Source organism: Pan troglodytes, chromosome 5 (assembly GCF_028858775.2).
Source record: "Pan troglodytes isolate AG18354 chromosome 5, NHGRI_mPanTro3-v2.0_pri, whole genome shotgun sequence".
Lineage (NCBI taxonomy): Eukaryota > Metazoa > Chordata > Mammalia > Primates > Hominidae > Pan > Pan troglodytes.
The window spans coordinates 67496821-67520221 of record NC_072403.2 but is presented as its reverse complement, the minus strand read 5'-3'; the positions used below and the strand labels follow the sequence as shown (position 1 = coordinate 67520221).

At 34.8% G+C, this 23401-nt stretch overlaps 1 protein-coding gene across 14 annotated transcripts in view; it reads left to right on the top strand.

Annotated features, from left to right (window-relative positions):
* The window catches only part of KHDRBS2 (KH RNA binding domain containing, signal transduction associated 2), a 687327-nt gene that overhangs the window by 449448 nt on the left and 214478 nt on the right, over positions 1-23401 (top strand). Inside the window, exon 7 of one of the 14 annotated variants that reach the window (XM_016955742.3) lies at positions 3374-21893. The exons of the other annotated variants lie outside the window; for them this stretch is intronic. Within the exon in view, the coding sequence (XP_016811231.1) occupies positions 3374-3538 (165 nt within the window). The 3' untranslated portion in view covers positions 3539-21893. Of the gene's footprint in view, positions 1-3373; positions 21894-23401 lie in introns of those variants that run through there. 14 annotated transcript variants of the gene reach the window in all.

Below are 23401 nucleotides of genomic sequence, written 5' to 3'. Positions count from 1 at the left end.
AAGCTTTACAGTATATTATTACCAATAAGCTCAAGCATGTATTCCAACTTCCACTTTACCATTTGGCTCAAAGGTAGAATGGTAAGCTAGCCTTAACCTGTACCCAGGACATGACATTAGACCTCAAATGGGAAACCAAAGACACAAGTGCCAAGTTAAAGCAGACAGGCTAATGAGAAAAGGTTGGACTGCCAGCCTCGTTGTCAACTAGAAGAGAAAGAAATGGGAATTAAAACTTCAAAACTAAATTCTGTATGATGAATGCAGAATTGCAGAATTCAATAATCAGTGGAATATTCAACATTCATCTCTCTTTATCACATTAGGGAAAGTTGAAGACAGGTTTCCAAAATGTTCTATGGTTTACCAATTATATTTTCCAATTTTCTTTCTTACACAGTGAGTTGTATAAGGACACATTTAGAGAAGACTTAGATAGGTATCAGAGAAGACCTCTAACAATAACTCCTGAATGTATAGCTGTCAATTTATCATTCTCGAAATTCACTCCAGACTTACCCCAAACAGGAAAAGACAACAAAAACAAACCACTCAAAACTTCGCTAGGCTGAGTGTGAGTCCACATTCCTTTACCCTGAGAATAAGCTCTACCCATATCAATATATCCTCCACTTTCCAGTATTGTCTGCTTGGAGAATTTAATTAGAGAGGACATGGAAATTGTGGTTTCATATTATATTTTATATTTCTTTCCCTTCAGGCTCTCAGACTATCATCTATATTCAGCATGCAATTATCTATTTTTTTAACTTAAAATAGATTCAGAGTAGTAGACAACTTGAATAGGAATAGTAAATAGTTAATTCCCTTGAAATTTTTCTGAAGCATGTATGAGCAGGCATACGGGGGAAGATGGAAAAAGTGGGTTTTTAAATGTGTCTCCTATCTGCATGTTGCTTTGCAGTTGGAGTAATCTGGCCATGACACCTTTTGTTCTCTCACTCTGATGTGTTCTCTCTGGGTCCCAGACTATGGGTCCAGTCTTTGTCCTGACTACTGTTACTGCACCAAAGATTTATACTATGTATGACTCCGGTTTTACATTGATATATCACTATTAGCTTGCATGAAAATGATTTGACACATGAGTTTATGGACACCATTTTCTGCTTTACTTCTTGCGTTACCTGTAATGTGACTATATAAATATCTGTGTTTCCCACAGTGCTTAATTGACCTGCTGATAAATAGTTTTAATAAGTTTACTGTATTATCTTTTACTAGGTTTTTTTTTTTTACCATCTAAGCTTCTTGGGCTAATCTTTTGCTCAATTCAGTTTATTTTTCTAAGCCAATAACAAAGCAATCTCCTTAAAATTCTCAATCCAATAGGGAGCAGTGGCTCATGCTTGTAATCCCAGCACTTTGGGAGGCCAAGGCAGGTGGATTGCCTGAGTTCAGGAGTTAGTCACAAGCCTGGGCAACACGGTGAAACCCCGTCTCTATTAAAATACAAAAAAATTTAGCTGAGTGTGGCGGTGGGCGCCTGTAGTCCCAGCTACTCGGGAAGCTGAGGCAGGAGAATTGCTTTAACCCGGGAGGCAGAGGTTGCAGTGATCCGAGATTGCACCACTGCACTCCAACCTGGGCGACAGAGCGAGACTGCGTCTCAACAACAACAACTACAACAAAATTCTCAATCACACACATGCACACAATGTCAGCTATATACACACTAAAACGTACATCTGTGTTATATTAATAGATATTAGAAAATTAGTTTGAATAGAAAATACCTCTATATAACTCTCTGGAGTTAAAGACTGCATAAATTTTTAAAGAATCATTTTGCTTGTACTTAGTGGTTTCCAGAGTAAATTAATAATCTTAACCCACTGTATACTAATGAAGAGAAATGCTTTCAACACAACTTAAGGTTCGTTTGTTAATTTGACAAACTAATGTGAAGCATCACCTATGTGTCGTGTATACAAAGATAAATAAAAGACAAATGAAAAATAGCAAAAATATACAAAGATAAATAAAATATTGTATCTGCCATCAAAGGTCTTATGATGGTCAGTGTAAAATCTTGTGATAAATGTTTAGTGTGATAAATACTTTAAGAAGCACATCAAAGAACAGGGCAAGGGGCATAGAAGAATGAGGGGACTTGCTGAAATGCAGAAATAGTTACCTCTCAGCAGCCTGAGGGATACCCAAAGGGTATACAGAGGAAAGAACCTTTGAGCTAAGATTTAAAGAATAATATCTTTTAATGACTTACTCACTGGTTATGATAAACTCTTGATGTTTTATCAAGTGCTGGGTTAATAATGAAATGAAAGATAATTGATAAAAATTAACCATACAAAGAATAATGAAAGGGCACTTATAACCCTTCACCCGCACCTGTAACCTGTAGCTCTCTTTGCTAATTGGAACCTTTCAGGCCTTACTCCTGAAGTTACCTTCTCAGAAATCCTTATTTTATACCCTCTTAAGATACCAGCACCTTTTCTTTATAGACTTTATCAAAATTGGGAAACAGATGTGATCTCTGTGCTTATTTGTGCATTGAAGCCTCATGAGATGGTTGAGCTAATATGCAGGATCAGACTGTCACATTGAATCCATTGATCAGAGATTGTACCCAGCATGAATATCTGTTAAGAATATAAAGGATTCAGGAAATCCAGAAGGCTTGGGCAAAGGATAGAGAGGTCTGAACATCATAGATGTCTCCCAGCTCCTTCTTTCTCACATCAGACATGCATGTCAGTGCCAGAATGATCAGTGATGTCTGTAGGTGAGGTCCACAGGGTTACCTCACAGAACAGGGAGGATTTAAATTGTGCAGAATCTCCACTTTATACCTACTGTGGACCTAATCATGCCCTTCCCACAATCCACAAATTCATATGCTGAACTCCTATCCTCCAATGTGATGGTATTTGAGAATAAGGCCTTTGGAAGATAACTGGGTTTAAATGAGGTTGTGAGGGTGAGGTCTTCATGATGGGATTAGTGCCTTTATAAGAAGAGACACTAGAGAGCCTGCTGTCTCTTTCTGTTAGCCGTGTGAGAACATGGCAAGAGGGTATTATCTGCAGGCCAGAAAGAGAGTCCTCACCAGGGTCAGACCACACTGGTACTCTGATCTCGGACTACCAGCCTCCAGAACTGTGAGAAAATTAATTTCTCTTGTTTAATCCACCCAGTCTATGGTGTTTTGTTAAGGCAACCCGAGTGGACAAATATATACCCCAGAGAGCTGTCCAAGTTACTTTTATTGTCCAAGGAACTATGTCTTAAAAATCCATAGGTACTAGATTTATTGACTATAATGAATCTTTTAGCAGGAACATCCTGCCTAGCATTTTCAATATAGAAAATTGTTTCCTCCTAACAGGCATCATGTGTCAGCTTACCTGGAGGTCCAGCGGATAAGAAAATAAATGAAGTTCTGACTTCTTCTCCTTCCCCAAAGAGCAACACTCACATCCCTACTTCTACAAAGTTAGTCGGGGGATCACAGGCAGCCTGCGTTAACATCCTCCTCCCAACTGTAACCTAGAGGAAGAGAGGGACTTTGTGCGTTTTGAGCACCACGGTGAATCCTGGGCTTTGCAAGTCATCTAGTGCAGAGCTATTCAAAGAATGACCTAATGATGTTTATTACCTAATGGGTGAAACTATAACTTATATTTGTTTGTTCTAAATATGCTTCCCTGAAACCCCAAAATGTATATACTTCCAGCACGAGGTGATTGAAATAATCATTGACATGGCTGTCCTATATTTTCTAATGAAGTAAACAGTTGATATAATTTTATATAGTCTCAATTATTTCCTTGCTAAAATTATGTTCTGATAGATATCGAATAATTGAGGGAAAGAACACAGGCCTTGGCATCTTCTAGCTAGCTATGTCGTGTTAGGATGTGTTCACCTTTAATATTGCTTTGGGTTCTGTAACTCACACTAAAAAAATTATGAAAGTACTCTGCTTTCAAAAAACTTCCCAAATTTTATGGTAAGGGTTTGTGAGTAGAAATGTCTCCCAAAGAGCCACTGCATTTTATACAAATAATTGTTTCAAGGGCAGATAGGAAATAGTGAATCATCCTATTATTTTAAACACTCAACGTGAGTTTCTTTAGAGGCCAAAAAGATCAAATTTATAACTAATTAACGAATACTACCTGTATGGGGCAGGTTGCTAGCATCGACCAGATGACACACTCACTGGGGTAAACGAAAAGAGCTCAACAAAGGGTCCATTTCAACTAGGGATGGTGAAGTAGCCAGAAGCCAGTAACAGCAGGAAGCTTTAAAACCCCTTCTCTGAAAGGGCAAGCAGGAGGCAATGTTAAGAAATCTGCAAAAGCAGCCACCATGAGAGACTGGCTATCAGACAGGAGCCACTGTCAAACCTTGGCCCATCAGAAGAGAGCAGATGTGGCAGTGGGAGATATACATCCTCATCTTTTTCCCTTCCTTTCCTCTGATTTCTTGCCAGTGCCTGCTCCTGGCTTAACATAGGAAAAAGCCAGGTGTTAAGAGAGCTTGGGTCTCTTAACAGAGCAGTCTAGAGAGGTCTCCTGGTGTACAGAGAAGAGTGGATGAGACAAATTTTAACTATGGGAAGCAAAACCTAAAATATGCCCATAAAACCCCTAAAAAATGCCACAGTTCTTTACATGAAGACCAGGTCCAAGGACTAAAAATAATTTAGGGGAAAAATAAAATATTTGGAAAACTCCTTCTTTGATTATTTGCAACCCAGAAGTATTTTTACATCTATGTTGTCAGGTTAAGAATGTCCTGTCTCTCCAAGACAGAGAAATCATCCAAATGTTGGCATCCGAATCTAGCACTGCTTCTTACAAAGTTATTTAACCATCAGTTTTACAATGCTTAGTATGTGGCAGGTACTGCTCTAAAAATTTTTTAAATATTGACTTATTTAATTTAATCCTCATACAGTGATGTGAACTAGGTTCTATTCTCATCATCCCCATTGAGTACACGAGGACACCAAGACTCAAAGAGGTAAAGTCGCTTTCCCTAGTCCACATAGACAATAGATGGTGGAGCTACCATCTGAACCCAGATTCTTGGGCTGCAGTGTCTGTGTTCCTAGCCATTATAATGTGCCACACCCTTATGGGGGACTTGTTGCATGACCACAAGCACATATAAATTTTAAACGGTAACTATGTCAACAGATCAAAAGGAATGATTTTTCTTAGATGAATTTTTACAACCCTCTTAACTGCGTTCATTTACTTTTAAGACCTTTAAAGAAGAAATGTATTTTCTACTCAAAATCAAACTAACTACAAAAAATATTTAGGATAATTTTGGTGTAAGTACACATAGGTTGGCGTGCTATTTGTCAGAGCTAGAAATTTAGAGGTATATTAGAGGATTAAGCATGATTAGATGCAGAATTATGGCAGCTATTTATGTGAGCAAATTCAGCATTTACACCATCAATCCCAAGGACTCAGAATATGTTTTGCCTATGGAAACACTATTTTAAATTGATAATTCATTTCATTTCACAAGAAAGAAAATGTGCACTTTGTCAGATGACAATTCTTTGAAAAACATAATTTTTAAAGGCTGCAATGACATTTTACAGAAATACTGTTTTAGCATAAATTAGTTTCATTTTCAGACTATATATTCTTTTTCTACATGCTTTTGTCTAATGAAATAATTTCCTCCTTGATTTCAACTAAAATAACATAAATATTAAAATGAAGATTAACTTTGTGATAAAAAGGTTTGTATCTCTGAAAATTTTCCAGATAAGAATTGTGAAATGATAGATTTTAATAACCTATAGCATAGGAATTTTCCCAGTTTTAATACTGGTGAATATTTGGCAATGTGGACACTTAGCCATTTGAATGACATGACTATGATTAATGTACTACTCTTGTTTTTAAAATGTGCAGTAAATTTGATTTTTAGGAAGCTTAGATTTCTGGTAAATATTTAAATATTGTGCATAAGCAGGTATTTGCAGACAATCTATTTAACAAATGAATTTGACCATATTATACTGTTATCTATAACAAACAGAAATGATTTAATGTCATATTAATAAAACTTAAAGCCTCCCTAGTTATGTATGTTATATGAAATTTTCAAAGTATCTTAAATTTCCTGAGGCATTTGAAAGTGGAAATTCTAAAATGCATGTTTTTCCATGTTCCAATTTTAGGGCAAAGTAGAATCCTGCACTTTCAACAGATGTTGATGTCTTAGTCCATTACACTGCTATAAAGAACTACCCGAGACTCGGTAGTTTATGAAGAAAAGAGGGTTAATTGACTCACAGTTCCACAGGCTTAACAAGAAGCATGGCTGGGAGGCCTTAGGAAACTTACAATCATAGCAGAAGGCTGAGGGGAAGCAAGCACATCTTCACATGGCAGCAGGAGAGAGAGAGAGCAAGAAGGGGGAGTGCTACACGCTTTCAAACAACCCGATTTTGTGAGAACTCTATCACGAGACAGAACAAGGGGGATGGTTCAAAACCATTAGAAAAACACCTTCATGATCCATTCACCTCCCACCAGGCCCTCCAACACTCAGGATCACAGTTTGACATGAGATTTGGGTGGGAACAGAGCCAAACCATATCATTTGACTAGACAAGATGAATAAAAATTGGAGCATAAGCTTTACCAGATTCAGAGCTTTGTTTATTGTAAACACAACTGCTTAGTGCTCTGACAATACTCTTTGAACTTTTAAAGTCATGCATATCTTGTATTATTAAAATTAAAAAATTTTCTTTTGGGAAAACTCTGAAGATAAAAGTAAATATTTTCTGTTTGGTTTTTGTGTCACCAAATTAAAAAAGAATTGATTGTTAATATTTCTACATGATTTAACTTGGATCTCACATTTTGGAGCATGTTATTTCAGACATTATTTCTTCATTAAGAGACTCATATACATATTTTACTGGTTTTTGATTTCTCAGTTTTAATTTTATAATCTGCAAATTTTGAGTAGCCACACATTTTTGAAAACTGTAAATTTGAACAACCTATACTTCAGGTACAAGGTCATCTTAAATCGACATACTCAGAAGATAAAATGTATGTTACAAGGAAGCAACAATTCGTCAATACATCCCAACATTCAGGAAAAGCAATAGATAATGGAAAACCATTTTGAAGCAATTACCTCACTGATGAGGATAATCATAAAATGAACTGATTTGTTATAATGAGTATCATGTTCTGAGAGAAATATCGCATACTAAGACAATATCCTGGAAGAAATATTCTATTTCTGAATTTGCTCACTTGGCACATTAGACTATGTCTTTAACCATCAGATAAATTCTTCCCAATCTCTGCAATCTCTTTATATAAAGAGAGGACTTCTTTACATAAAATTTGTATAAAGAATAGCAATGATATTCTGCAAAAGACTGAATGCACATGCTTTATCAGAAAATGTATTTAGTTTTAGCTTAATATCAAAAATTATATACAACTTTTTATAGGGTTCCAATATAAACTGAATTTTTCCTCACTGATGATCTGGGGAAAACCTTTAGTGAGAACTAAGAGATGTCAGCAATGTGTTATGTATGTCTCCCCAACCCTCCTTCCTTGGTTGTGGTGGAATATTAAAGCATTCTCATGGCCCCTTTGCAACTGAGTCTAGTCAGAAACATAGAATTTACTTTAACTCAGTAAAACCCAGCAACCAACACCTATCAGCTAGAATGACCCCATCATGCATCATTTAGCATATATATGTTAACCTAGGCATTGTGTCAGACACTGGAGATTTAATAGTAAAAAAAAACTACCCACATAGGAATGGTGCCTGTCCTTATGGAGATGACCAACTGGTGGAATATAGAGTTACAAATCAGAGAGCTAATTATGATACACTGTTTCAAGGATTGTAATAGAAATAATATGACTTATCATGGGTACAGAGAAAAGAGACACTGATCTCTTCTGAGGGGATGTGAGAGAGTATTTAGTTGAGGTTATAGCCCATGTCACAGCTTAGAGAATGAAGATAGAGTCTGAGAAGGAGAGAGCTTGTTTGTAAGACTACATTGCTGACATAGTGCAGAGAACTGAACACAAAAGCATAGAGTAGGGAATAGAAATAGGTTAGCTGGAGAGTTAAGCTAGGGCCACATAAATAAATAAGAAAAATTTTAGGGTGATTTAAGAATTTAGACTTCACCCTAAGAATCATGGAAAACCATGAGAAGATTTTTAAGTATGCTAGAATGAGACCTGAGTTTTGTGGAGAATTAGTGAGAAGAGTAGAAGATTGGAAAGGAAACCACATTAGAACATTGAAGCACTGATGAAGATGATAGAAAATGGCGATCTAATACAAGGCCGAAGGTACTGGGGTTGAGGAAAAGTCAAGAGATTCTTGAAATATTTAGAGAATAAAGTTAACAGGACTCAGTGATTAACTGGATATAGAAAGGGAGGAGGTTAGAGTGTTCAGTCTTCTTGACTTGGGAAACTGGGTAAATGTCGACATCATTTGCTGGGATAGGCTACAGTAGGATGAAGAAACAATTTGGGAAAAGAAGATGAACTTAGTTTTGGATAGACTGATTTGGAGGTACCTATAGGTTAGCCTAGAAAAGATAACTAATTGGCAGTGGGCAATACAGGTCTAAAGTTTATCAGAAAAAGTTGGTTTGGAACCATACACCTGGCGTTTATCCCTAGAGATGGCTATGGAAGTCATTGAAATGAATCAGGTAATTTTGTTTCTGAGAGTATTTTAAGAAAAGAGAAAATGGAAGAATCTCAAATAAACACATTCAAGGGAATTCATGAAAATTCTTTAGAAAATTTGACATAATGGGTCAACTATGTCTTCTGACTACATAAATGAAGACATTTTTATCTGGAGTGTGCATACTAGCAGGTTCAAGCCTTAAACAACTTCAGACACCTATATAATCTGTACTATGTTGAATTCTTACTCTAACAGAAATACCAGTCATTGGTCTCTAATGGAAAAATAAAATCTTAGCAATGTGACACCCACTAAAAATGGAAGCAATCCATAGGACATCTAAAACCTAGCTAAAATAAATTCATAGTTTCCAAGGCTTATAAGTGGAAAAAAAAACTTTATTGCAGCAGTAAAATGAGTCTCCAACACTCATCACTCTAGCAACCTGCAGATGCATAGTGGGAACATAGCCAAGGAAAGATAGAAAGAGTCTGCTTGCCAACAAAACTTTCATCTTCAATTCAGATAGTTGATCTTAGAAGTGTCATCTTACCTTTTATACGCTCTCAGCATTTTAAGTCATTGATACCTGTGCATTAGCATTAAAATGTTTCCACATAGATCCAGCTGAGTCCTCACTCATATCCTGTGTCCACTAATGATACAATGCAATTACACAAGTTCTACAGAGGACATTAAAGCAATCCTTAAATTTTAGCAAATATAAAAATTATCTTGAAAGGTTACTAAAATGCAATGTTGCAAACCCTAATCTACACTTCCTGATGTAAGATGTCTTGCTAGTAGGACCCAGGTTTTTATACTGTTTAAATAGCACCCCAGTAGATTCTAACAGAGGTGGTCCACAAGCTACATTTTGAAAACCTCTAAAGTAAGAGAGAGTTGAAAGTCTAGTATTCAGGTTACTGAGGGGTGCAGTTGTTTAATTGATGAGGAAACATAGATATCTCTAATAATGCTTAATCTTATGGAACCAAGGGAAAAAATAATAGACAAACAGGTTTAAATCTCAATTCATTCAGCTTACATAGTCATTCGATACAGATTTCCCAATTCTGAGTGAAATTCTCCTCACACAGTCAGTAGGAATTTAGTCAGCCCCATTAGAGTAGATGTAAGAAACATAAAAGGAAAGGGTGCCACACATATATGGCTATCCAGGTAGCACATTGATTCTCTCGATTATCTGTTGTTTACTACTATTCAGTTTATCTCCAAAATAACCTGTTATTAAAAACCACAGACCTAATAAATAGTTTGACTAAATGTGTCCCACATGCATGGAGAATACCATAAGAAATCTGCCAGCAAATGAGATCCCTTCTGCATAAATGGATTGTGTATGTCTGTAGTCTGCAAATTTACATTAAAACAGGAATACAAATGTGACTTCCAGAAAACACCTATGAGCAAAAATTATTCCTGACAGGAAGCAGGGATTGGTTTGACCCTCTAATTAGTTTATATTTCATCAATTCTAAATTGATTTTCCAGAAGTAAACTCTCCCTAAGATCCGAATTTGTTAATCTGACTAACTGCTTAAAATAGCCAAAATATAATTTCTGTTCTATAACCTCAGGCCCTGTCAAACCTATCTTTTCTTGAATATTCTTCATCTTCTCTATAATATCTCTATTCACCCACTGCTCAAGCCCAAAATCTTATATTTCATACTATGTTTCTCTATTTTCTCACCTCCCAAATCAAATCCATCAGGAAGTGATTTTGGTTACACTTACAAAACACATCCTGAATGTCCCCATCCATGGTGTGGTCTGATCTGAGCCATCATCCTTCCTCAACTAGAATCTCATGAAAGTCTTCTAGTGTCATCTAATGGAATTCAATGTCATCCCATGGTAATTTGAAAAAGTTAACCACAACTCTTTTCACAACTGACCAAAGCTACTTGCTAGCATCTCCATTAACTTTCTTTCTGGCTCAGACAAGTGGCTTTGTGCATATTGCAAGCAAGGTTCTTGAAACAGACTGCCCAGGCTTGCATCTTGGCTTTACCACTTTCTAGTTTGCACGAGTTAATGAACCTTCCTGTGCCTTACCTGAAAATAAAGGATAAAATGCTACACACTTCACAGGGTGTTTGACAATGCTTTTTATTGTTGAGAACTTCACTTTTGTTCATTATTTGGGACTTTGGCACCTGCTAGTTCCTTTAATCAGACTGCTTGTTCCCAGCTCTTGGCTTGGCCGTTTTATTCTTATCAGTTGGTTTCAGTTAGAAGTCAGCTGTTCAGACTTATCTTGCCTCATCTGCCTGCCTATTTCTTTCAAATCTCTTAACATCATCAATTATCATGTTCATTTGTTTATTTTTCTGTATGTCTTCACCTAAGTGCTAGGAAATGGAAAATTTGCTTTCTCTAATATTGAAAACAATATTTATAAACATGAATCAAATTTAACGTAAGGCCCTATTTGGGAAGAACAAAATTGTTTGTGGACCTCATTTTATCTCAGAAAGAACAGTGCACTCAGTTACTAATCAATAAAACAAGCAACAAAATGCCAAAAACACAATATTGATATTGTTTATAGATATATCTGTATACAGCATTAAGAATGGACAGATAAGATATGTATCAACTTGAGAACTGTGTATGTCTCTCAGGAAAGAAAGAGGGGAAGAAAGTCACAGTAGGGACAAAGTAAGCTCCAACATTTTGTTTTATTTCCTTAAGTTACATTATATTTGAAAATATTTTGAGAAATTAATATTGAAATGTTTTTATTTAAATTATCAATTAAAATTTGGTGTAAAAATTATTTCCTGAATCCCTTATTCTCCTAACCCTTCATTTGGCCTCATCTGAATATTCATTTCCTCAAGATTGATTTGTATGAATGAAATCATTTTATAGTTTACACATTAAATACCTCCTGCCTTTCAAAAGGGCTAAAGATTTCTCAGTGGTTAAAATGCATTAAGATATTATAGCTAAAATAAGCATTTTTAGAAGAAAAATATATTGGAAAAAATTAAGAGAAAAAAAGAGAAATTAGAGGAAGTAGTTAATTCAATTATTCACTAAACTAACTACTGAGGGTATTATAGATTTTCCCGAACCTTTTGGGCTCCAAAAACGCAATTCCTAGTAACATACATAAGAATGTATATTTTCTTTGACCTAATAATCAGATTTTGAGGATATTATTCTGAGGAAAAAATATCGCTCAAAGTAACAAGGAAAAACATTGTTAGGGGGAGATAAAACTGGGTGGTATAATTTTTATGCTTATTTTATTCACTTTGGGGATCTGGAAATCCAGTTTTACTATCCTTCAGGACTTGGCAGATTCTGGGAAAATGGCTTACAGTAACCAAACCTACAGGAAATGGATGAGTATAATAAAATATTAATTTCACCATTTACAAAAAGAGGCACACATTTTCATTGACCTTTTTGTCATTCCATTGTCCAGTGTCAAAAATGTGTGGTGAACGTGGAACAACAACATGATCTTGAAGTGCATTTCTTCTAGGTACTGGTAAAACCATATGAATTCACTCTAGCCCAGACCTAGTATGAAGAGACCAGGATCCTTCATTTCCTGGATACTACTTCCTTAAGTCTGTCAGAGATAGTGCAGAATTAACACTCCCAATTTTTTAGCATTGGCGCTTCCACTTCTCTTTTTAATCATTATTTCTTCTATTCATCTTAGTATATTATATTAAATTTCAACAACTTCTTGAGTCCCTAATGTCTTTTTTCTATCCTTTTCTCTTCCCCTGTCTCTGCATTGCCTACTATCCATTTTTTTTTTTTTTTTTTTTTTTTTACTTACAGAGGTTTTCTCTGCCCAATATTCTTATTTTAACAATTGAAAGGTCTTTTTTTAAAAAGGAAGGCAGCAAAATATCCTTTCTGAATGGAACTGATGTGAAGAACAGTAGAGTTGCATCTTACTTATCATAGTAGATATTATCTTGGCAAGTTGAATAAGAAATAATAAGTGAAATTCCTATGTAAATTTGTGGCACTTTTAGGGATTTTTCCCTGTGATTCAAGCCTCTGGGTTTTAAGACGGGAGATGTGGACAATGTGCTAAAAATATTTAATGACTTTAATCTATGGGAGTTGTCGATCAAAATACAGAACTCCACATGGACAGCCTTAGGCATATCAGCACCCTAATTACAGAAAGTCTGGCCTGTCACCAATGTTTCAACACTTGATTTATTTCCTGTTCAATTTGTTCAATAGAGCCAGAGTTAATTGGTTTTCCAAATGAGTGTTAAAAATATAAAGATCTAGCTTCATTAAGTGGAAGCTATACTTATTATGCACCAATGACTTGTAAGTCTATGTAAAGGCTAGTAGGGTGAAATTTCAGGGCATTGCATACAAAACCACAGCTTTAAGTTGGCACTAATATGGCTAATAACTAATAAATATCCAAAGCCATAATGGTTCATAAAAACAGAAAAGTTTATGAACTAAAAATTCTCTCCAAAACCGAAGGTATTTAAACAGACTGTGTAAAACATAGCATTGTATTTTTCAAATCTAATGCATTTTACTTTCTTTAGAAAGAGATATTTAGATTTTTCTTATAGCAAACGAAAAAAAGTCTAATATACCATTGGATATGTAGCACACTGTGAGTATTTTTATATAGTGCTTAGTATTTCTATAATTGCCATTCTTCTATGGTACAGCAATGAAATTAATGTGATATTTTGACACCATAAGTGACAAATGGAGGACTAGACAAAGAAAGTTAATATGTATTGGGATAGTTCTGGGCTCCTAAACGGACACAAGAAAATCATAAAGTGGTGATTTTCATCTTACCATTTTCCACAATAAGTGCTTTTTAAAAAAACTTGAACACCATCATCAGTAATGTACTGTCAAATGTAATTCTCAAGAAATAGAATCATCATTTTGGAATTGAGTCATCATTCAGGGGGCAGCATTTACATTCTTTGTAGAAAAACTAGAGAAATGTGATTGCTTTGTGGAAAGTTTTTTTAGAAAACCTGAATATTATCCACAAATATAGAACTCATACCTCTGTACCTCTCCTTAATGTTTCAGCCATCATTACCACTTTCCTTGTTTTTTGATACGGTGGCAAAATCTCACCAGGTAAGTTGTCTCAAGTAGAAATGCTAAAGATGGAAATGACTAACTTCTAGCTACTGCATAAATTGTAAAAGTGTATGGTTTAAATTAAGACAACACTCATAGATTTAAGAGGAATATTTTTCACACTAAAATATTAATATAAAATGTATGTGGGAGAGTTCTAAATGTCACCTTGAATGAATATGGTGACTTAATTTTGTTTCATTATGTAATATGGCATTCTACATTTTAGTAGATTTATTCTTTAAGAATAAATGAGTCTGTCTTTGCAAAACTGGATTTTCAAAACAGATAACACTTGTATTTGTTTCATAGCATTGTGATAACGAAGTACCACAAACTGGGTGAGTTAAAACAAAAGACATTTATTTTTCTCATAGTTCTGGAGGCTAGAAGTCCAATATGTCAGCAGGGTCATACTCCTTTTAAGACACAGGGTAGAATCTTTCCTTGCCTCTCCCTGACTTCTACTGTTGGCCATCAGTTTTTGGCATTCCTTGGCTTGCAGCTGCATTACTCCAGTTTCTTCCTCTGTCTACACATGTATTCTCTCTGTATGTCTCTGTCTTCACATGGGCATCTTCCTTCTTCATATTAGGACACCAGCCATATGGGATTAGGATCCATGCTAATCCCATGGATCCAAATTTGATTATATCTAAATTTGATCTGCCTCCAAATTTGACTATATCTAAAAAGACCCTATTTTCAAATAAGGTCATGTTCACAGTTTTCCGGGGTTAGTATTTAAAATATATCTTTTTGGAGACACAATTTAACCAATAACAACTTTTTTGTGGAAGTATTTTATACATTGTAAGCACTATGTGTAATTATTTAACTCAAATTTAGTTATTGTTTTAACAAATAGTTAGAAGTCTAAGGGATACTATTCCATATCAAAACAGTGTGCTTTTAGATTTGGTAGAGTGGGTTTGGGCTTACTAAGGAACTTTTGGTATTTATGAGTGCTCTGTTAAGCTAAGCGGCATGGTTGAAAATCCTTCCCATAATAAAATATTGTGTTTATTGATTCAGCTTTAATATAAATATGCATTATAGCAGCACATATTTTAAAAATACATTTATCAGGACTTTTCAATGCAAAGGTTATTATCAACATATGGTATTATGGTAAGTACCAGAGACAAGTTATATAAAACCTGATCAAGAATAAAGAAGCCACTCAAAGTGAAAGCAGTGTCCAGGATCATTTGCTTGGTTGAGTATATTAATTCTACAGATTTCACTAAAAGCAAGGACAAAAATATTTTCTTCCTCAATAATTACTTCAGGGATAGAAGTGTTCACAGAGGCCATATATCCAAGGTCATGGAATTATATGCTCTGTGGAACATACTTTCCCTCTTGTTCATTGCCATTGATCCTAGAGATAATCCCAACCAACCTCTTGTAAATGCAAAGTCACCAGATCATTTTAAATATGTGAATAGTTTGGCAAGAACTCGTTACTTTTGCTAAAACCATAAAGTACCTACCTTGTACTTGTGGGTAAAAAATGGCATTTGGAAAGGTAAAATATTATCGTAGTTCCTTCTTATTTGTGGTTTTGCTTACTGCAGTTTCAGTTTCCTGCTGTCAACCGTGGTCTGAGAATATTAAATGGAAAATTTCAGAAATAAAAAATTTGTTAAGTTTTAAATTGTATGTCATTCCAAGTAGTGTGATTCCTTCCCACTCTGTTCCTCCTGGGACATGAATCATCCCTTCGTCTAGCATATACATGCTGTATATGCCACATGCTTGCTACTGTAAAGGAAAAAACATAGTTAGGTTTTCCCCCTGTATCCATGGGTTTTGCATCCATGGATTCAACCAACCTGGGGTGGAAAATATTTGAAAAAAAAAATGAGTGGTTGTGCCTGTACTAAACATGTACAGACTATTGTCGTTATTTCCTAAACAATGCAGTATAACTACTATTTACCTAGCATTTATATTATAGTAGGTATTACAAGTAATCCAGAGATGTTTTAAAGTTTACAAGAGGATGTGTGTAGGTTATATACAAATACTTTACCATTTTATATAAGGAACTTGAGCTTTTGTGCTCAAGTTTAGTTAACCTGCAGAGTCCTTAAACCAATCCCCAAAAGATGCTGAGGAACAACTGTATAAATAGCGTTCAGTACTATCCACAGGTTCAGACATCTGCTGGGGATCTTGGATCATATCCCCAGCAGATAAGGGGAAACTACTGTATTTTCACTGTGTTATTTATGCCCACCCCTGACCACACTCATTTGAACCCAAACAAACCCATACAATTCTAAACTTTGGGTAAAGTGAAACCATATTAACACTATATATAGTTTTTTGTTTGTTTGTTTTTGTTTTTTGAGATGGAGTCTCAGTCTGTCACCAGGCTGGAGTGCCATGGTGCGATCTTGGCTGACTGCAACCTCCAACTCCCTGGTTCAAGCGATTCACCTGCCTCAGCATCCCAAGTAGCTGGGATTACAGGCACGCAGCACCACACCAAGCTTATTTTTGTATTTTTAGTAGAGACAGGATTTCACCATGTTAGCCAGGATGGTCTCGATCTCCTGACCTCATGATCCACCCTCCTCGGCCTCCCAAACTGGGATTTCAGGCGCGAGCCACCGGTCCTGGCCAAATATAGATTTTAATGTAACTAATTAGCTCTTAGATTGGGGTGTGTTCATTTATTTTAATTTCAGTCATAATGAATTATAATACTAAAATAGAAGAGAGCAGCAGCTCAAAGTTCTGATGCTTATTCAATAAGTAAACACCATTCCATCCTGAAGAATTCACTTGATATCTGTTTGCTACAGGATTCAAAGAATCATAGAATCACTCATTTGAGTGGACTTAAAAGTCAGCTAGTATAAATTTTCAGCCACAGCTTCATAAATAAATGAATAAATTTGTTGCTTTATTTCATTAATCTAATTGGAGTTCAACCAGACTTAACACAGGACGAAACTTTTTTTACTGGCATGGAGGTGGGAGTGGGACTGAGTTGTTAATCAGGATTCTGAACAATAATAAGAGGTAAGTAAAAGCAGGGAGTAATAATGGAGGCAAAGTGCCTAGTGTGTGTCATACTACTACTTCTATGCACTGGAAGGTCACCAAGGAGGAAAAATACTTTTTCTTTGTTATAATTAACCACTATCTAGTTTATTCCGGACAATGAGTTAATTTCATTTAACTCTTATGGGATTTCACTATATTAATATTGATAAAGTAAAAGCAGTTCTGCTATTAGAACTGAGCAGGGAGCTGATAATTCAAATGGAAACTACACTATGCAAGACTGTACTATAATTTATAAAACAGATGAACTATACCAAGTAATGACATGCATGACTATCTATCCTGCAAATGACATGCAAAAACTGTCTAAACGCATACTCTTCTAATATTAGCTTACTTAAATCTATATACACCATCTCAAAACCACAGACAATAGTAACTCCTCACAGATTAATGTGGTTCCAGAAATTCCTAGGTTTGCAAATCCAGCCTGATCCCTACCAATTCAATGGTCTCCCTGGTGATGTGGTCTCCTTGCAGTAGCATGCTATTAAACCTAGTTTAACAAACTATATAGTTGGGTTCCAATGGCCTTTAGTAGTATAATATCAAGAATAATTCTGAACACAGTATTGTCACATTACAGCAAAAAAGATGGTCTTCCATCAGAGTAGTCTATGCCTCATTAACTGAACCAACTCTAACTTTCTCATCTTGGATCATCTTTCTTTTCCTCCTGTATGTCATTTTCATAATACCAGAATACTTTTTCCATTCTAATTCCTGTATATGTTCTTATATTTGATTTTCTTAAAATTGTTATTCATTTTCTTTTCCATTACATTTTGATAATACATATAATTTACATATACACATTTACTTTGCACATTACATATAATGGTAGAGGCAAAATCTTTTTTATTTGTTGCAAACTATGTTAGATTTTGAGAGGCTTCCAAAATAAAATAATAAGTGTCTTCAAGTAACTTAAATTATCATGATCTTAACATACATGTGAAAAGACAACTATATACGTATAAATGTGAAAATACGCTGAGGCCAAGGTACAAATGTGAAAGTGTACTGAGGCCAAAGGTATTAGAAAAATATATAAATGAGTATATCTCAACTCTCAGACTATGGTTTATTATCAATATTTTTTGTTTTTGTTTCCTTGTAAGGAATGTTACCACATTAAATATGTATTTATTCTGTTTTACAGAGTAGTGGTTTGTTTTATATTTTATCCTTTTATTGCCAAAGTTGACTATGTGAAATGTATTATGAATCTTTCTGATGTTACAGTTTCCTTAATATGAAATTCAAAGGTATTAGCCATTAAAAGTTATAAACTAGCTGATTAATGGTTCTTATTTTTCATTATAATATATGATGCATTTATACTAATTATTTTACTTACCTTTGACTTTGGTTCACTTATTTAATATTTATAAGTTTTAGTTTCCTCCTGGGTTGTTGGAAAGATTAAATCAGATGATTCACTTAAAGCTCCTCATGAAAGGTCTGACATTTAATAAGCATTGTCTTTGGAGTTATTATTTATCACACATTTATTGAGCACCTACCATCTGACAAGCACTCTTCACAGTACTGGGAAGTTAAAGAGGTATAGTACACTTTTTATTAATGAACATTTCAAGGTTTAATTATCTGGAGAATGCAAAATCATATGGGTTATTTTAAAGAGTGCTGAAAGGCTGTCTTGTCTCGATGGTTGGAAGTAGATTAAGAGAAGGATGGTGAAGGTAAGTGAAATTAGTCACTGTGGTTATAAAGGAAGGTAAATTTTAAAATTAGCAGGACACCCAATAGTATCAACATAGAATAAAAAGAAAATGTATACAGAATCCTGAAAGATACAAAGATCTTTTCCATATGCTATAAGATAAAGATATGAACTTCATTAACTTTTTACAATAATAATTAAAGAAGATAATTTTAATGGAAAAGATATAAAGTCTGTGCTATAGGCATTTTCTTCTAGAAACTAGACAATTTTTGATTAAATCACACTGGAAATGGAATAAGTGTAAACCGAATTGTACATGAAGAAACATCAGATTTTATCGTGGGCTGACTATAAGTCTCAAAGGAGTAAAAGAAGGAATTTTGTGACATTTAGGTATCTGATTTGGTAATATGTAAAAGCCAACTATAAACATGTTAAATGTGTTTAATCTTGGGAATAAAAAAAATCAAGAAGAGAGGAACAAGATTAAGCAAATGATATTGAAGCTGAGATATCAAGAAACATGTTGGTTCACTCACATGGTCAGACTGTCTATTAGAAAGTCAAAAATAACAGATGTTGGCAAAGCTGCAGAGCAAAAGGAACACTTATATACTGTTGGTAAGAATGAAAATTAGTTCAGCCACTGTGGAAAGCAGTTTGGAATTTTCTCAAAGAACTAAAAATAGAAGTACCATTGGGCCCAGCAATTCTATTACTGGATGTATACCCAAAGGAAAATAAATCATTCTACCTGAGAGACACATGGACTTGGATGTTCATCGCAGCACTATTCACAATAGCAAAGACATGGAATAAACCTAGGTGCCCATCAGTGGTGGATTGGATAAAGTAAATGTGGTACATATACATCATGGAATGCTATGTGGCCATAAAAAGGACCATGTTTTTTGCAGCAACATAAATGCATCTGGAGGTCATTATCCTAGGCAAATTAATGCAAAAACAGAAAACCAAATATCACATGTCCTCACTTATAAGTAAAAGCTAAATCTTGAGTATATAAGGGCATAAAGATGGAAACAATAGACATTGGAGACTCCAAAAAAGGGAAGGAGGGGGAAAGGGCTGAAACACTTGTTATTGGGTACTATGTTCACTATCTTGAGTGACAGGATAAATAGAAGCCCAAGCCTCAGTATCATACAATATACCCCTGTAACAAACATGAGTATGTACCTCCCTGAATCTAAAATAAAAATGGAAATTCAAACTTTAAAAATAATAATAAAATAAAATGGTTTTCCATGGGGAGGAATAGGACTAGGGAGTAAGAACAAAAATGCATTTAAAAAACACATTAGTCCTAAATCTCCCTTTCCTTTGTACCCCCAAAAGAGCCCACTCACTCATTGATCTTTAGATCACAGTGCATTATTTTACTCTATTCTTATTTATTAAAGATGTAGCTTATTTTATTCAATTCTCAGTCCCTCTCTAAATATTCTAGAAGAGTTTTGTACCTGAAGTCGGTATTTTTGCTGTCTTTATTTTCTTTTTAAATGTGTAATAAGCAGTATATATTTGATAATCTATCCAAAGTCTCTTATGTATGGTAGTATTAGTATTCTTTTTTTTTCATTCTGATATATATTTTTATTAAATTTTTACATTATTTACAAATTTGTATGCTTCATTATAATAACAAAGCATTTATTATTTATTAGAATATACAAGTATGTTGTGACCCGATGGCTGGAAAATGCTGCTCTGGAGAAATTAACACTGGCTAGGCAGGTGAGAAGAGGTGTAGGAAGCCCAAGGCTTATATACATACAACAAGGCCCTGTAAGTATGATTGCTCTGCCACTCCCTTCTGGCCTGCTATTGAATTGGTCATCTCTCAACACCACACATCAATCTTGGGCCTGACCTCAGCAATGTCACTTTGATCGTGTCCCTTCAGGGCATAGTCTAAAGGCTGCTGGGCTAGTTAGTAACCTGACCTTGCTCTCAGTATTCTGGAGTGATCAATATTACCGTACAGAGGCCATTGCATGACACTCACTGGTGATCCACCGGCTGGTATCGCAGTCACACTGAGAAACCGAGGTACGGATGGAGAATGCTGTACCTCAAAGCCATTTGCCTCCTAGAAGTGTCCAATTCAGTGATTCTGGATCTTATCTGTCATAGTCTACCTTATTTAAGACCCTGTGGGAACTCCAGTTTCTCAATCCTTGCTCCTGTAGTATTCTTTTCAACATCAATTTTCTTGAGATACTGCTAAAAGCGGTATATTTTTCTCTTATACTTTACAAAAATTGTCTTTACATTATGAATCTTCACAATGATGAAACTAAAAATATTCAATGACTGGTGCTCCAGAATTTCCCGCATGATTTATACAGCTAAATCCTTGCTACAGTATAAAAACTGCAATATTTATTCATAGCCTTGAAGTGATTGAAAAGAAGAGGTTGTCAGGTAGGGTCTTGATCAGAATGTGTCTAAGAAGCTCCATCACATTTGTCGGATAAGTTTTTGAGGTTGACATTTTCTGGGCACAGCAGTTTAACCTGACATTGGTTTGCAAAGCTTAATAAAAAGATTTTGCAAACCACATTAGTTCAAATAGCAATAAAACATTGGCTTTAGGTTTTTTTTATTGATTTGACATCAGCTCAGAAGAAGGCAGGAGTATGAAGGTCAATTTTTTTCTTAAGGTATTTTGTAGAGACCTGTTCTAATAACAGCTCAGATATTACAATAGCTAAGCATTTCAGGCTTGTGTGCAGTAATATCCTTTTGCATGAAAAGTTGCCCAACTTTCTAGCTAACCAAACGTCAAAGCATGTACTTGGGCTGTAAACTAATTGGTAGCAAAACTCATTAAGAATTCTGGTTGCAGTAATAGCTTTTCTTCTATTGCCATTGCCTTTAATGAGAAGCAGAACAACAGAAGCCACATTACTGGCCTGACAATTCGTTCTATTGATTTATTATGCCTGCTCTGCTGCCATCTACATGAAGGGACTATAAAACATTAGACTGGTATTAGTAAATTTGACTTCTGCAAATATAGTAAAAAGAGGCTAGTGCTTAGATGTGATACCACTGCATGACAGTTTACCTTCTTTTTTTTTTCCCAGTGGAGTTCACTGTCTAAAACATAGATAAGGAATACATATTCAGAAAATCATTATTATAGACAATTTTTATTTCAATCATGGAAATAAATAGATATTGCATTTAACAAATTTTCTAAACACATTTTTTGCCAAATTTAATTGAATTTCATTTAACGTTCTACTTTTTTCTTCCCTTTATTCCTTTTATAGAATTATTTATATTTTGTTTTAATTCATGTAAAAATCAAGAAAGAAAAAAAGAAAATTTGAATTTAATTTTTTAAAAAAGTAAAGATACATGAAATATCAATACAGATATATTTTTCACATTCCTATAATCTTTTATCTCATTTCAAATCCTAAAATGTTCAATTTTTCATTTAGTTACAATTGCAGTCATTGAAATACAGAAATGAAGACTGTAATCCAAATCTAACCTAAAACATGCATTTCTCACTTATCTATTTTTTGATGTTTTATCCTTAATGAGCACACACTCCAAAGATATGACTCTGGCAGTAGCCATTTTAGAGTTATATTTAGGAGAAAATTGATCATCTCACTGAGAAATCACATTTACCCTTGGTCAATACTTCTTCAGAAACCTAATGCTAAAACTCAGTTTCATTGTAATTACACTGACTTCTAGTAATAAATGTATTTAATGGAACTAGAGCTAGAATTCTGGATATAGTTTCATGTTTATAACCTAACATATAAAATATAAGTTTTATGTTTTCTTTTAGGGCACATTTGAATACTCCAACTTCATATTAATGGATTAGTATCAATTTCTACATCTCTCTAGTGGGCATACATAGGAACTGGGTACTGAATGTGATTGTCCCTTGAAAATGAATTCTACTTTCAAATATTTAAGATTAATCAGTTTCATAGATTTAAACTACTAGTAGTGGTTGAGCTTACACCCCCACATATTACTTGACTTTATATATTTAAAATCATTTTAAATAAAGCTTAAATAAGTAAATAGGTTTGCCAGTGGAAACATTACTTCTCAAATAAGATGCCCATTGAGCAATAAGATGGAGCTTACTGGGTGAACATCCAAGCAGTTGCTTTAAGTGACTGAAAAAGTATTTAATTTGTTCTTCAGATCTCTCCATAACATGACACTTGATTTAATATTGTTATCCAGTGTGAGTCTTATGGCTGGATTGTTACAATCTCCGTATGTAACACACTGAGTATGTAACAGAGTCAGGTTACATACTGCCATATGGTTTCTTTATTATTATTATTATTTTTACTTTAACTTTTAGGTTCAGGGGTACATGTGCAGCTTTGTTACATAGATAAACTGTGTGCCATGAGGGTTTAGTGTACAGATAATTTAGTCACCCAGTTAATAAGTACAACATCCAATAGGTATATTTTTTTCTGATCCTCTCCCTCCTCCCACCCTCAACCTTCAAGGAGGCCCTAGTGTCTGTTGTTCCCCTCCTAGTGTCCATGTGTTTTTGTTGTTTGTCTCCCACTTGTGAGACACATGTGGTATTTGGATTTCTGTTTCTGAATTAGTTCTGCTTAGGATAATAGCACCCAGCTCCATCTATGTTGCCGCAAAGGACATGATCTCATTCTTTTTATGGATGTGTAGTATTCCATGATGTATATGTACCACATTTTCTTATCCAGTCCACCATTAATGGACATT